Raw genomic sequence first — 14,848 nt, 5'->3', positions numbered from 1 at the left:
CCCTGAATCACTTCCTGAGGGCTGCTTCCCTCTCCTGCCCAGACAGGGCCAACTCGGCCAGGCCTCCAGGCTCCCTTCCACATCTGCCCACCCCCACCCCCCTCACCCTGGCTTCCACCAAACCCACCCTCCCTCCCTCGAGCCGCATGGCATCACATGTGTTTGGGGTTCAATGCTTACTCCGGCCTTTCCCTAATCAGGTTCGATGGGCTGGTTATAATTTGTCCTAATGCACTCTGAAAATCTGTATATTTTTACAATAAAGATGTTCACCTCTGCACGCCCAAAGCCATTATCTACCTCCCGAGGGAAACACTGGCCAAGGAGGACCTTCGCAGCCTCTTGTGCCCCCTGCATCTCCCTGCTGCACTCCTGGAAACCAAGAACCTGGGCTGCCTCCCCTCCCACTTCCCAGCTTCCCTCCGTCTGGACCGCCCTTGGCCAGACTGCTTCTGCTCACACAGTACCAATTTAAATGCATCAGCAGTGCGTTTACCCACAGCTGACCACGTAAGTGGCATTTTCTACTGTCACGAAGCCACATCCCACTGCTAAGCTTGCCTACGCACGAGGATGATGATTAAGGAAGAAGGGCTGATCCCATTTTCTTATTCATCCTCCAAAAAACCAGACTGCGAAGTAGAATGACTGTCAGCCTCCTCTGGGGAGACGCCCTTACCTGCTGGCTTCAAGGAAAAGCTCCCTGGCAACCAGATTCCCATTAACACATAACGCAGAGCCTCACGCAAAACAGACTTTACTGAGAGAAGGATGCTGGTGGGAGGAGACCTGCAGTCAGGAATCTGGATTCTGTGCCCAGCTCCGTCGCCAACACTGTCCATCCTCCCAGAGCCTCCCAGAGCCTCCGGAGTTTCTGTAACTTGAGACTCTGTGCTTGAGTGGGGAAGGGTCCCTTCCAGCTCTGACTGAGAAAGATGTGGTCACCAGGAAGGACAGAGCAAGAGCCATTTACAAAGGAGTCTACACAGCGAGAGCCCAAAGTTTAGCTCAGAAGAGCAGATCCAACTCCCAGCCCGCTGGCGGGCTGGCAGGTCACAAGGAGCCCCAACCATGTGTCAAGGTGAGGACAGGGCAGTGGAGACACCTGGGGGAGCAGGTGGAGGGAAGGTGCAGGTTCTCAACCTCCGGGAGCCTGCACGGGTCTCGGGAAGTGGCTCTGGAAGCGTGGTCTGTACCCAACAGACGGGTCTCCAGGAGCCACCTGGGGACAGACCATCCAAGGCTGGAGGGGAGAAGGCCACCGCGGGGCAGCAGAAGGCAGAGGCAGGAGGACCCTTCGAGGGGCACGACAGGCCAGGAAATAGGATCAACTTCCTTAACTATGATGTTTCACTGCATACTGGAAACCAACACACTTACTTGCCTATTTAAAACAACTCCAGTGGTCATTTTGTGATGTATGAAAATATCAAATCACTGTGTTGTGCACAGGGAACCAACATAGTGTTGTAGGTCAGTTATACTTTAAACACACACACACACACACACACACACACACACACACACACACACAATAACAATAACAACTCCACCAGTTCTCAGCAAAATAGTTCTGGCCTTCCACCCCCTTGCAGAAATTTCCAGATTTAAGACACTGGATTAGGCCGTCATTGTCTTTCAAGGGCTCGCCTCCCTGCACTGACAAATGGACACTTGACTACATACAGGCCACATATTTCAAGACGTATTTCCCAGCTATTGCTATTTTTAAAACACAACTAAGGCCAGACCAAACCACAGCAAAGAAAATCCTAAGGATCTGTTTACTGGAAATATCTACAAAGGTTTGCAATGTCGGCAGCGAAGTGCAAACAGAGCTGGCTCTGGTGAGAACTTCAGTTATGAAATAAAAAAAAGAAAATCCTAAGCTGTTCTTCACACCAGTTTTCCAGAAAACCCCACCAAAGGTGTATTTCCCCTTCAACTTCTGACTTTACCAGGCTGTCAGGAAGCAAACCACCTGCTCTTTTCTAGATGGATCCGGAGAAAGGTCTGGTCTTAAAGAGCCTCCCCTCTCCACACTCCCCTCTCCCACCGCCATCCCCACTCCCACCCACCACCTCAGTGACGGGCTGCTGAGCCAGGATCACTCACCCTGAAGACAGACAGAAAGGACCAGCCTTCGAAGAGAGTTAGGATTCGCCTCTGAGCAGGTCGCTGCCAGGTGGAGGACTCCGGGCTCCCAGACACCCAGCTGTGACACCTCCCGCTGCGAAGGTACCAACCTCCCCCCACTCCCCACCCCTCCCAGCCCCCTGAACAACCAGCTGAGAACCAGAAAGAAAAGCCTGCTTTGCCCAGGGCCGAGGAGAGACACAAGGGGGCCGCTTGGGCGGGAATTCCTCCCGGGAAAACACGCAGGGTCCATGTCACTACCCAGAGGGCCAGATCTGGGGATTTTGAGCCTTCCTCCAGGGATGAGGGGCTGTGGGCTGGGGAAGACCACCCGACCCAGTCCCGGGTGGGGCTCGGACAGACCCTCCACTCAGCCACTAGCGGGCGCCTCTCCTTTGTCAATGCTTTTAATGCTTTTCAGATGGTGAGAGGCTGTGCTGGTGGCCGAGAGCACCCCACACCCCTTCCTTCAGGAGACACTTGAAAGGGACCACGCTCCCCCCTTGAAGCCCCATCTCAAGCGGTAGAATGTCCTCTCCAGTTTGGTCCTGCCTCCGGCCCCAGAGTCTCCCCCAAGCCCTGGGGAAGGGGCGCCTCTGGCCTCTCCTAGGAGCTGACGATGTGGCCGGACCAGGTCTCGTGCTTGGTGCCCGGCGCCAGGTGGGTGATGACCACCTCCACGGCCTGCAGCTTCTCGTTCTTGGGCGGAATGGAGCACATCTTATAGGTGACCTCATCGCCTTCCACGGGGACGTACTCCCCCTCCACGCTGTGGGGTGGGGAGAGAGCACTCAGGGCCGGCACTCAGAGAAGCCAGGACACCAGCCCTCGCAGAGGAACTGCCGCCCTGCCCTGCCACCAGGGGGCACCACCATGGCCCTCTGGTCGTGGCTAAGGAGCCCCACACCCAATCAGCTCCTTCCCTGGGACCTCGGTTGCTGAGACAGAGATGGAGCCCCACCCCCTGGGGATGCTCACATGGCATGTTAAACGAGGGCACCGAGGGCCTGATGGAGGGAACAGCGGGGAAAGGCAGTCTGAGCCCGAGTTGGGGGATGGCCCGGGTGAGGGTTTCCTGAGCAGCACCCCGACCCCCTGACCCATCCAGGAGTCCCAGAAACCAGGCTACACCTCTGCTGTTCAACTCCTCAGAACCCCAGTGAGCTTTCCAGAAAGTCCGTTTCCCTTACTTTCTATGGGACATGAGTCACCATCTCACCCGTGATAGGGAGGTGCCCAGCTTGATGTCCCCTTGATGAGACCCCAGGAGAAAAATCCCTTCAGATCCTGAGCACCAAGACCAGCCAGCTCCCCCGGAACTGGTTTGCCTTGACTGAAGAATAACATCGCAGATGGTGCTGCCCTCTTTGATTTGGCCACCAGGAAGCTCAGGAATAAACATGTAGCCCACTTCTAGCAGTGGAACTAGGCATCACAGTATCCCCATCTTTCTTATCTGCCCCCCAACCCTTTCCTTTCTAATTTTTTTGGTGCACTGTGTGTATCCTTGTCAACCACTACAAATCCTTTCTGGAAAGAGGCAATGTGGAGATACATGTCTACATCCACGCATGATTCATACATACGTGAAAGGCATTGCTCTAGCGTCATCCTCGTGTCTACGCTGTACGGGGGGGTCTACTGAAGACCTGGCGTGTAAGAATGTTGGGGGAGGGTCAGAAGGGATAACTCTCCCATCCCAGCAGACATGTGCAACAGGATCCTAATTCCAAAAACATGGTTTCTATGTAGACAAGGTCTGCTGTGTGGGGTAAGGACTTTGCCTGCCACAATCGGAAAGACTGGGGAGCTGCCGCTGAGGTCAAGGGTTGGGGTGCGGGTCGGGGTGCCAATCGGATCCCCACAGATCTGCAGGCTGCTTAGAAGATCAGAAGTGAAGCACAGGCTGCTGGATGCCTTCCAGCCCCAAGACCAAGGACGTGTGGGCTCCACCCTGGGTCCCCCCCCCACTGCCCGCCCCAGGGTTTCCAGACACTCAGGAAGGAAGGACGTCAGTGAGCAAGTGGCAGGAGAAAGGGTCCAGCCCCAAACTTCCTTCCTGGAACAGAGCGCAGGCAGCCCCCCGCCTCACCAAGCTGCTTCCCCCGAGGAAGTGCAGGAGCCCAGCCGCCAGGTGAAACACAGCTCCCCAGACTCACAGGGACGCCCCTCCCCACCCAACAGACCCACACGGGCACTCAGACCCACCCCAAGCAGATCTCAACTCACACATGCGCACACGCAGTCGCCTGCAGCCTGACACACTGCCACCACCACCACGGGCTCACGACCCCACCGCTGAACACGGTCACACACAGATCACAAGCAGAGTCACACACACCTGGCTGCACAACCATCATCATAGCCGGCGCCCAGGAGAGTCACACGCCCTCCCTGCCTCCTCGGGGCCACGGCAGCACCCACCCCAGACACAGCCCACCCAGACTGGCCGCTGTCTTACTCGGAGATGTGCAGGAAGATGTCAGGGCCGCCGTCGGCCGGGGTAATGAAGCCGTGGCCCTTGGACCGACAGAAGCATTTGCAGACTCCTTTGTAGACAGGGCCCTGTGAAGCCCGCACCGTCCTGCCAGAGAGAGGAGAAAGCGTGAGCGGCCCCCGCCAGCCCTCCAGAACAGCCCCCGGCTTCCCGGGCACACCCAGCTCATCCCAGTGCCCACCCACACTGTGCCCCAGGGAGTCCTGGCCAGGGCCACCACGTACAGCTGTGCAGGCTGTGCACTGCACGACTCTGGGAGCCATTCACAGAGACCCTGGTGACAAGGACTCTCTGAATGACGCTGGCAGAGTTTTCTCAGGCCTCAGTTTCCCCCTCTGACTAAAAGCTCTCTGCGCATCCCTCCCTCCGAAGGCTATTAGCAGCAGCAGCTAGCAGCAGCCTCCACTCGTTGGCCTGAGCTCTGCATCTCCCAGGCACCGTGTGGGTCCCCTGTGGCACCGTGGCCACCCTGCTACTGTCCCCCTTTTGCAGCCATTAAGTCAAGGGCTCACGGGGGAAGAGGCCTGTGTGTCGTTAAAGCCTGATGATTTAAGACCCCAGCGGTTTCCCACCCCTGGCCATCGCCAATCCTTGCCCCCAGCTCGTGACAGCCTCAAGTGGGCCTGGAGCAGCGCCGTACAGTTCACGAGGCGCCTGCCCAGTTTCTCACCATCAGCCCTTTCCCAACCCCGAGTCTCCCATCTGACAGGGACATGAGGCTCTCTGGACCCCGCAGGCGACCTATCTCAGGAAGCCTGACACTCACGCTGAGAAGGTCCTTGTCCGGCGAGTGGGCAGTGGGCTCGGGACCACGTTGCCCCGAAGCGGGGATGGTGAGCGGTCTCGGGCCTGTTGGGTATCCAGCAGCCCGGCCGAGGACTGGTGGGTGGGGTGCTGTGATGGGGGAGGAGGCTCAGATGACATGGCCGACCTGGAGAGGGACAGGGGCTCTCAGGGGCTCATGCCTTACAAGGAGGGGCCTCCCCAGATGCCTCCCCACCCCAGCGTCTGCCATCTGAGACTCATTCTTCTGGCTGTGGAATGCAGGCTCGAGGCTCACTCAGCGTGGAGGTCACCTGCTCCAGAAACACGCCCGGCTCACTCCAGCCGGGGCAGGCGCCTGGTCTGGGCTCCTGCAGCTGCCGTGGGCCTCCCGCTATCATTGCTCTGTACGGAAATGCCAGGTCGCATCACTGACAAGGACACCATTGGCCCCCCTCTATGTTCCCAGTGCCCAGCACAGACCCTGGCACACGCCAGGCCAGGCGTGGTAAATCCTTGTGGAAGGAAGGAAAGGAGGGAGGGCGGGAGCAGGGAGGCAGGCAGGCAGGGCGGGCGGGGATGTTTCAATGCCAACCACCTAGATAAGGACTCCAGCCACTCATCAGACATTTCCTGGCCCCGGCTAAGTGCCGGACACTGTGGGGAAGGCAGAGGCAAAAAAGGGACCAACACTCAAGTGTTCCTCCAGGAAACTCCGGGACACAAACCAAAGAAGGCTCAGACCCTAAGTCAGGCCTGCATCCAGGAGAGGGAAGCCCGGCAGGTAAGTGTGTGGGACCCTGAGGGGCAGGGGCATTTCAAAGGCAGCATCTCCACCTGGACCCTTACTCAGATCCAGGCCTTAAAGTTAATTTCCACACAGCCTGAGTCTCCAATTGCTGCTAAGAAATCGAATTCCCTCCGTGACCCCTAACATGCATCAGAGGCTGGGGGCAGACCCAGCTGGAGGGGCTGGAGGGAGCGGACTCCATAGTCCCTGCCTCGCTCTGGCAACTGTGTCAAGAGCAGCACGTGGCCGCTGTACCCAACACACTGGCAGCCTTGCCTCAAGGCCACGAGGAAAAAGCAAAGCCCAGGAGCCAAAGGACCTTGGCTGAGTCCTTTCCCCTCTCTGGGATCAATTTTCCCATCTGCACAGTGGGGCAGCTGGGTGGGCATCACTCAGCACCTGCTCAGGAAGGGGGATGGGGACTCAAGGTGGAGCAGAGCGGGGCCCTGTGGCCCCAGGACAGTGGAGGAGGCCGACTCGGACATCACCCCCGTTCACAGGGCAGCCCTGCTGGGTTCTGTGTGGTTCACATGGGGTTTTCAAATTTAAAATATGAGCTATCTTTTAAACATCCCAGGAGTTTGCTCCAAAATCTAGGTTTCCAACTAGTTTGAAAAAACTAGCAGCTTTGACAGCCTGGAGCCTCCAGTCCACCAGCCCTGCCCCATGCGTGCCTGGTCTATAGCAATTACGCAGCCCCAGGGCACCAGTTTTCAACCTGCATCCTCCAGGGAAAGGGCTGCCTCCTTCCCCGAAAGGACGAAACCTCTTCCTCCATTGTCCCCACAGTCCCCCACAGACCCCCCCACTCCCCTTTCAGGACTCGCTCCCTCTGGCTGGGAAGGGAGAGGGCTGCCTGGCTTCCCGGGGGAAGTGATATAGCTACCTCCTGACCCTTCTCTCAGCCGCAGCCGCAGCCAGCCCAGAAAGGCCCCGGCTCCTTGGCCTGGGGGTCAGAGCTCCAGCATGACCCACCAGTACAGGTCATAGAGTCCTAGAATGTTCAATGCCTGGGGTTCTGGGAAGGGGGCCAGCCCAGAGAAGGGAAAGCCCCACGCAGGACAGCAGGTGGGACCACTGCGTCCTGGTGACACCAGGGTGAGGCGGGGAAGTGCCCTCCCCCGCATCCACAATCTCCCTCTTTCCCCTGATGTCAGGCACATCTGACTTCAAATCCCACCCTGCCGGCTGTGTGATCTTGGGCAAGTTACTTAACCTCTCTGGACCTTGGTTTCTGCATGAGGAAAATGGGGATTTTAATAGTTCTGACTTCACACCATTGTCATGAAGTTGAAATGAAACAATACATGTTAGGCACTCTGCATACCCTCCCCACCCAGAACAAGTGAGCATTAAGTGTCAGCTACGATTGTTGTTATAACTGTCATCATAAAGTCATTCAACAAATATGTGCCCAGTGTCAGGCCCTGTTCATGGCACTAGAGACACGGCTGAATTTGGAGCCAGAGAAGAAATAGGTCAATAAATATATAAACAAAATCATTACAGGTGGTTCCCTGGTGGCCTAGTGGTTAGGATTCCAGGCTTTCATTGCCATGGTCCAGGTTCAATCCCTGGTAGGGGAACTGAGATCCCACAAGCTGCGTGGTGTGGCCAAAAAATAAATAACCATTACAGACTGCTGAAAGGGCTGATAAGAAATACATAGAGGGACATAAAAAGTAGCAGGGTTGGGGTGCCACTCTAATGAGGGTGCAGGCTGGGTCCCGGACAGTAAGAAAGAGTGGACCATTTACAAAACAGAGGGAGGCTCTTCCAGGTGTGGGAAACAGCCTGTGCAAAGGCTCTGAGGTTGGCAAGGGCAGGTGTGACTGGAGGCCAGCAAGGAGACTGGGGGCGGGGGGTGGCCGGGGCACTGGGGAAGGAGGGGTGAGAGGTGAGAGGCAGGTTGGGTTGGAGGGCAACACCATCATCCCCACGTGTCTTCATTCTTCACATCCATGTCTGTCTGACTGTCCCCATGTCCCCTGCCAGGGCTACCTTCCCCTAGGTTAATGAAGCAGGCCCAAACTGGGGCCCCCCTTCTCTCTCCACCCCAGCCCCCTTGACTCCCCTAGTATACCCAGTCCAGCAGAGATGCTAATGGAAGCCCACCCTCTTGAGCGGGGAGCAACCTGAAGGCAGCATGGAGTCCCTCCACATCCTGGGGCCCGGCACTGGGGCTGGGACAGAGCAGGGTCTTAACCAGCATTAGGACCCGAAGCCCCCGCTGGAGTTCATGTGTACTTGTGTGCTCGGTGCCTTGCACAGTCGAGCAGCAGCAGGGGGCTCCACGCATGAGTACCTGGCAGTGGGAGAAACTGAGGCATGGGGGGCACTAGAGCCTCTCGGAGTGGGAACGGGAAGGTAAGTGCCAGCCTGGGAGACTCAGGATCCTTAACCACCACCCTGCCCGCCTCCCCTGGGCCATCAGAGCTGAAAGCAGCTGGGGCAGCTGGAGCAGGCCTGGACAAGAGCCAGCCCGCCCCCAGGGGCCTGCGTGGGGAGGGGGAGCGGCATGGGGGAGGGGGCAGGGAGAAGGAGTGCATGGCCTCTGTGTGGGGAGGCCTGGGTTAAAGTCCAGCTGTAAGGAAAACAGCTGGGGGAGGGGGGAGCCAGTAGCCCAGGAGCCAGCTCTGGGGCCCACTGCTGCCCTCCAACACACAGATGGGGGGTGTGCGGCAGTCACCCCCCCACCCTCATCCCCACCCACCGGTGCTTCCAACCAGCAACTGCTCTCCCAGCAACACCAGGGGAGCTTTGGAACTGACCCTGGAGGAGGCAGGGCCCACCCGCTGCCACTAGCCCCCCTCCTGGACGCCCTCAACTCCCTACAGCTGCAGGGCATTTGCAAACAGGCAACTGAGGCTCAGTCTGCTAGGAGGCTCTAGGCCAGACCCGGGACGGGCCTCAGGGATGCAGCAAACTCAGACGGAATGTCATGCCCAAGGCATGCCACGGCTGCTGAGCTGTGTGCACACACCTGTGTGTGTGCATGTGTGTAAATGCGTATGGCTGTGTGTGCACAGGACTGTAATGGGCGTATTTGGCTCTGCTCACATGTGTGGTGTATGTGCGCACGTGTGTGTCTGAAGCCAGGCGCACACGTGGATGCACACCTGTCACTGCCTGTTTGTGCACATCAGTGGATGGGGCGAGGCCACCCCACCCCCGGCACCAGCAGGGCCTTTACCCTGGGAAAGGGCAGGAAGGGGGCCTCAGACCAAAATAGCCTGGGAATTTTCCACAGGCCCTGCATGTCCTCCTGGAAGGTTCAGAGAGTTCAGCTGGGCACCAGGCTCTGGTCTTCCTGACCCCTCTTCCACCCACCCACATATCAAGGGACTGGAGACCCAATCCTGCAGAGCTCCTGCTAACCCCCTCCCCTCCTCTCAGCCTCAAACCCCACCAGTCCCACCAATCGTATCAAGGACAAGTCTGTCTTGAGCCAAGTAGCCAGTTGCTGACTCCAGGGAGGGGATCCTTGGCAGTGCTATCCATCATTTACACTTTAGTGAGAAGGAGTTTGCAGTTCATTCCACAAGGCTGCATTGTTGGTAGCTTTCAGACGCTTGAGGGCAGGGAGATGGAGGGGAAGAGCTGAGTTCAAGCTGGGAGCTTCATTCTCAGCATGGTTCTCAGCAAAGCCAGATCTCTCCAAGCCTACTCTGAAAAATGGGGTGTCGAGCCTTCCATGGGTTTCTGGATGGGGGAGGCCAGGGCTGGGCACCATGTTCAGACACCTCCCAGGTGTCTGGCAGGTGGGGATGACTACTAGCCCGCGTGAAGGGAACAGGACAGGACACTGGAGAAAGTCGGTGCTAAAATGGAGATGCTGAAGATGGGGGCGGAGTCCCAGATTCTGCATTTCTAAGGAGTTCCCCCCAGCAAGGTAGATGCTGGTCAACCGACACAGAGTAGAACACACACAAGAGTAGTGCGGGTTACCGGGTTATCGGCCTTGCCCACCTCTCAACCAGCATAAGAGGGTGGAAGGGAAATTTTTTTGGGGGGGGCTCTAGATGAGTCACAAAGTCACCTTAGTACACCCAGGTTCCTCGTCTGTAAGCTGAGGCAGCAGAGACGCCTCCCTTCCCTTCTCAGCCTCCAGCCCAGCTAAGCCCCAGCCCCGCAGAACCAAGGGCACGTGGGCCGAGGGGCTGGGTGAGCCAGCGGAGGCTGGACAGTGGGGTCCCAGGAAGCAGGAGAGGCCCATGAGGAGCCCGAGGCGGGCTTGGGCCACATTCTCCTCCATTGTTCGGGGGAGAGTGGGGCTCAGGCGGGGGAGGCGGGGAATAGAGCGAGGATAGAGGGGAGGGGGAAAGGGGGAAAGGAAGGGGGCGGGGACTCAAGGGGCGGGGATTCAGAGAGCGCCGAGGCCAAGGGGTGGGGCGGGGAGTCAGGGGGGAGGGAGCGGAGTTGGGGTAACTGGGGAATTAAGTGGAGGGGGCGCAAGGGCGGGGCGGCCTGGCTGGAGCCTGCAGCGCCAGCAGCAGGAAGAAATACGAACTCGGCGCGGAGGGTGCAGCCCGCGATGCCCGCGTCCGGGGAGGGGGAGCAAGCCTAGCCGGGAACTGCTCGGCCGCCCCAGAGTGCTGGGAAGAGGCCAGAAACCCGAGGGCCATTGACCAGGAAGAAGAGGCGCCCCTCCAGCACTGCCCCCCGTTAGCGCTCCCGAACACGCCCGCCCCGCCCAGGACCCTGCGCCCGCCGGCTCCCAGCCTGGGCAGCCCTCCTGGGAGGAGCCCAAGCCCTTGTTCGTAACTAGGGGCCTACTCCGCACCCCATCACCCCCACTTCCAGCCCTCCTGTATTCCATTCTCGCTCCATTCTCCCAGGGCTTCGGTCAGACCTGAGTCTCAGGCCTAACTCTGCACTCCACTCCCTCTGTGACCCCTGGCAAGCGACCTCATCGCTCCCTGCCTCAGTTTGCCCATCTGTCAAATGGGACAGTCCTGGTGCAGCCTCCCAGCCCGGCGGACGTCGTGCGGAGGATGTTGTGCAGGGGGTACCAGATACAAAGGCTCGGAAACAATGGTGGAGCCGCTAACGATAGAACTGTCAGGCCTGGGGCCATCTAGAATAATCCCTCCCATTCCTGTCCCTGCTGATGGGACACAAGCCAAATGCCCTGACTTTGCCACTCGGTGAGACAAAGACCCACCCTCGTCCCCGCCCAGGACCCAGAGCCCGGCGCTGGGCCTGGCTCAGCTCATTGCGAGCATCTACTCCGGGCTGGGCTGGGCGGCGCTACAGGCCCCAGTTCCGGCTCTGCTGGGGCTCCTGCGCCAGCTGGGGGTGGGGGTGGGGGTGGGGGTGGGGGTGGGGGTGGGGGGGAGGGAGTGACAAACATGGCAGCTTTGAGAAGCGCGGTCATCAAGTCCGCCCGGGGAAGGCGAGCACAGAGGGGGCTTGGAGGAGGGCCCTGGCCCCGAGGAGGCAGCGGCTGCTTCGAGTCCTAAAGGCGGAGTGGGGAAGTTTTTCCTGGGACCTGCAGGGGCAAAGGCCCAGGGGGAGGGAGGACGGGCGGCAGAAAGAGGATGGGAGGGTCTGGGGGAAGATAATAGAAAGCTCCGTTGAAAAGTTTGAGACTTGACCGACAATGGGGGGCATCAGTGGACGATTTTAAGCCGGGGGTTGATCTGAACCTGTTTTTACAAGTCCTCCCTGGGTTCAGGGTGGCGAACGCATTGGAGGGGCAAGACTCCTCCAATGAGGGAGTGAAGAGACCAAGAAATATCCAAAAAGCCAGTAAAAAATGTTAACAGTAGCTAACGTTCCTCCCCGCACTGGGTCAGCCATGTCCTTTTATTCTCACTCACCCCGTTATGATAGGAAAAGTTACATCCCCAGTCTACGGATGGATGGGGAGACGGAGGCTCAGAGAAGCCTCCTACTTTGCAGTGAGACACCCCCGCCTGTGGGAACGGAGATCGTGCCTGGAGGGGCTTATCTCCTGTCCCCCACCCCCAATACACACATCCACTCCAACCCCAGATAAGCTATGGGGACCAGGGGCTTCCTTGTTAGAAATCAATACAAAACAAAAAACCGTTGCATTTCCGGCCTGCAAACTTGGGCTGCCAGTGAGGCTGTCGGGAGGGAGCCTGTGGGCGCGGAAGAAGTTTCTCGGCAAGGCCTCTGGGGCCCCTCATCCAGACGCAAACACACCGGGCGAGCGCCAGGCAGCTCCTCCTCCCCAGACGCGGCCAATCGTCCGGCGCCAGGATACCCCCAGCCCACCTCCCCGCCAAGCCCGGCCGACGTCCCACCACTGAGCCCACAGCTGGCGCGGCCAGGCCTGGCTGGGGGCTGTCTCCATCTCCCCGAGCGGCGCCCCCCACCCCCGCCGCGCCTCGCCCCAGCGTACCGCGAGTCACCCCATCCTGCTCCAGCCCACAGGCGAAAGCAGGGGGAGGGTGGTAAGGGGTGGGGGCGGGCGGGGGCGGGACGAGGAGGAGGGGAGGTTTTTTTCCGCTAGAAGAAAACAGGTGGGCAGGCGGGAAATGCAACCCGACGTCCGCCTCACATCCCTCCAGCTGCTGCCACACCCACCATTCTCCAGAGGGGGATGAGTAACCCGCGCTCCCCAAATAGGCCAAGGCGGCCCGGGTATTTCCTAGGGGCCTAGAGAGACCCAGCCTGGGGCCCTCTGCCGGCGAGCTGGAAGACCCTGCAGAGGGGGCGGCGAATGGGGGCAGCGGCGGCAGAAGAGGCCGAGGTCCCATCCCGGAGGTTCCTGGGCCTCCCTCGGGGCGGGGGCACCACACCACACCCCTCCTGGGGTCCCCGGAGAAGCTCCCTACCTGACGATCTACTCCGCTCAGCCAGCTGCTCTGCTCGAACTGCGGGAACAGAGCTGGGGAGGGGGCGCGGTTCGCGGGGCGGGCTCGCCGCGTCCCCGCCCCTGACCCCGCCCCCAGGAGCTCTCAGCCAATGGGACTGCGGTCTGGTGCAGGGGCGGGGCGGGCGGGAGCACAGCCCCGGCGGGATCTTTGTGTCCTCGCGCGCGACTGGCGGGATCGCCGGGCGCATGGCCTTAGGGGGGACCCGGCTTCAGGCCTGTGCCATACCCCGGCCAGAAAACTCCCCTGAAAAGGGAGAGAATCTGGTCTTCGCGCCCGAACAGGTCCCTCCCCTAGCCAACGGCGTCGGGTCTGGTCCCCCACCTGACCTTAGCTCCAGAAACCGGACGGCCCAGGGGCACCTCCGTTTTAGCGCGAAGAAAGAGATCTAGGAATGACAAGAAGGAATGAAGAGAGCGGCCGAAGGGAGGAAAAGAAAACCAAAAAAATGCAAAGAAAGAAAGAACAAAAAAACGAGGGAAATCTGTTGATTTCGTTCTTTTTGTTTGTGTTTTGCTCTTAATTTCCACTCCCTCCTTGAGTCCTCTGTGTCTGCAGGGGTTTTTTTAAATTAATTTTTATTGGAGTATGGTTGCTTTACAATGTTGTGTTAGTTTCTACTGTCCAGCAAAGCGAATCAGCTATACGTATACATACATCCCCTCTTTTTTGGATTTCCTTCCCATTTAGGTCACCACAGAGCACTGAGTAGAGTTCCCTGTGCTATACAGCAGGTTCTCATTAGTTATCTATTTTATACATAGTATCAATAGTGTATATATGTCAATCCCAATCTCCCAATTCATCCCACCCCCCCTTTTTTCTTTTTTTTCTTTAATTAATTTCGTACTCATAGGAGAGGAAACCGAGGCACGAGAGGTGACCCACCCCCTCACACACAGCAAGTCGGGAGCAGCTTCTGAAAGGGAGTCCAGCCCTGGACCCAGGCTCAGGCTGGTAGTTGAGAGGCGGGAAGGGGGGAGGGATCCTGTAACTGTCCTGGGACAACAGGGTCCAGGAGTGGGGACGGCACGGGGGTCCCTCCTGGAACTCACCAGTTCTGCTTGCTCTTGTATGCAGATAGGTTAGGGGTCCCCGGAGAAAGAACCAGGCATGGCTTTCTTGACATAAGAGAAGCCATTTTTGGCCTAAGCCATTTTGTGATCTAAGCCCAGCCACAATGTTTGTCCTTTAACAGGGCTCAATAATTAATGATCTTCAGGGAAGTGAGGGAATGCAGGAACAAAGGAAAAGTAGTCAAGAAACAAGAGTTCAGCGATAAAACAGTTGTAGTTCCTCCTCAAGGGAATGATGATGTTGACCCTCCAGACCTCAATCAACTAAAACTTGGACTCTGTCGACCTTTGCCCCAATTCTATGCTGAATTCTCCTCTGCTCAATCCCCTTCATGAATAGGGGATTAAAACTTCCCCAATTTGGGGAATTCCCTGGTGGTCCAGTGGTTAGGACTTGGCACTCTCACTGCGGGGCCCCCAGGTTCGATCCCTGGTCAGGGAACTAAAATCCCATAAGCTGTGTGGCCAAAGAAAAACTTCCCCGATTTTGCTGTTGGGGAGACACTGCTTTGGGAAAGATCCCAGGTGTTCTTACTTGCTGCCAGTAATGATAAATCTTTCATTCTCCTGATCTTTAGCCTGGTTGTGTCTTTTCGCTCCACACCCACCAAGAGATGAACCCAGTTTTCCAGTAACACATTCTCTCCCCCCATCTCCCTCTCCCTCTCCCTCCCACCTCCTTTGTTCCCTCCTCTACACCCACACAAAGAAGAGACTGTTGAAGGCAGCCCTCTACAAGCCT

General features: G+C 58.1%; 1 protein-coding gene across 2 annotated transcripts; it reads right to left on the bottom strand.

The window, feature by feature from the left end:
• Nucleotides 1-1,765: 1,765 nt before the first annotated feature.
• Nucleotides 1,766-13,101, bottom strand: CARHSP1 (calcium regulated heat stable protein 1). 2 transcript variants are annotated; one of them, XM_067706665.1, is made up of 4 exons: nucleotides 12,992-13,101; nucleotides 5,400-5,564; nucleotides 4,598-4,720; nucleotides 1,766-2,905 (listed from the first exon to the last, which is right to left on the bottom strand). In XM_067706665.1, the coding sequence occupies exons 2-4, from the start codon at nucleotides 5,555-5,557 to the stop codon at nucleotides 2,743-2,745; spliced, it is 444 nt and encodes a 147-aa protein (XP_067562766.1). In that variant the 5' UTR covers nucleotides 5,558-5,564; nucleotides 12,992-13,101; the 3' UTR covers nucleotides 1,766-2,742. The 2 variants fall into 2 exon arrangements, with proteins under 2 accessions (XP_067562766.1, XP_067562767.1); XM_067706666.1 differs by lacking the exon at nucleotides 12,992-13,101 and adding an exon at nucleotides 12,556-12,577.
• Between the last annotated feature and the right edge of the window lie 1,747 nt (nucleotides 13,102-14,848).

This window comes from Pseudorca crassidens, chromosome 15 (genome assembly GCF_039906515.1).
Source record: "Pseudorca crassidens isolate mPseCra1 chromosome 15, mPseCra1.hap1, whole genome shotgun sequence".
Taxonomy (NCBI): domain Eukaryota; kingdom Metazoa; phylum Chordata; class Mammalia; order Artiodactyla; family Delphinidae; genus Pseudorca; species Pseudorca crassidens.
This window is presented reverse-complemented; position numbering and strand designations above follow the sequence as displayed.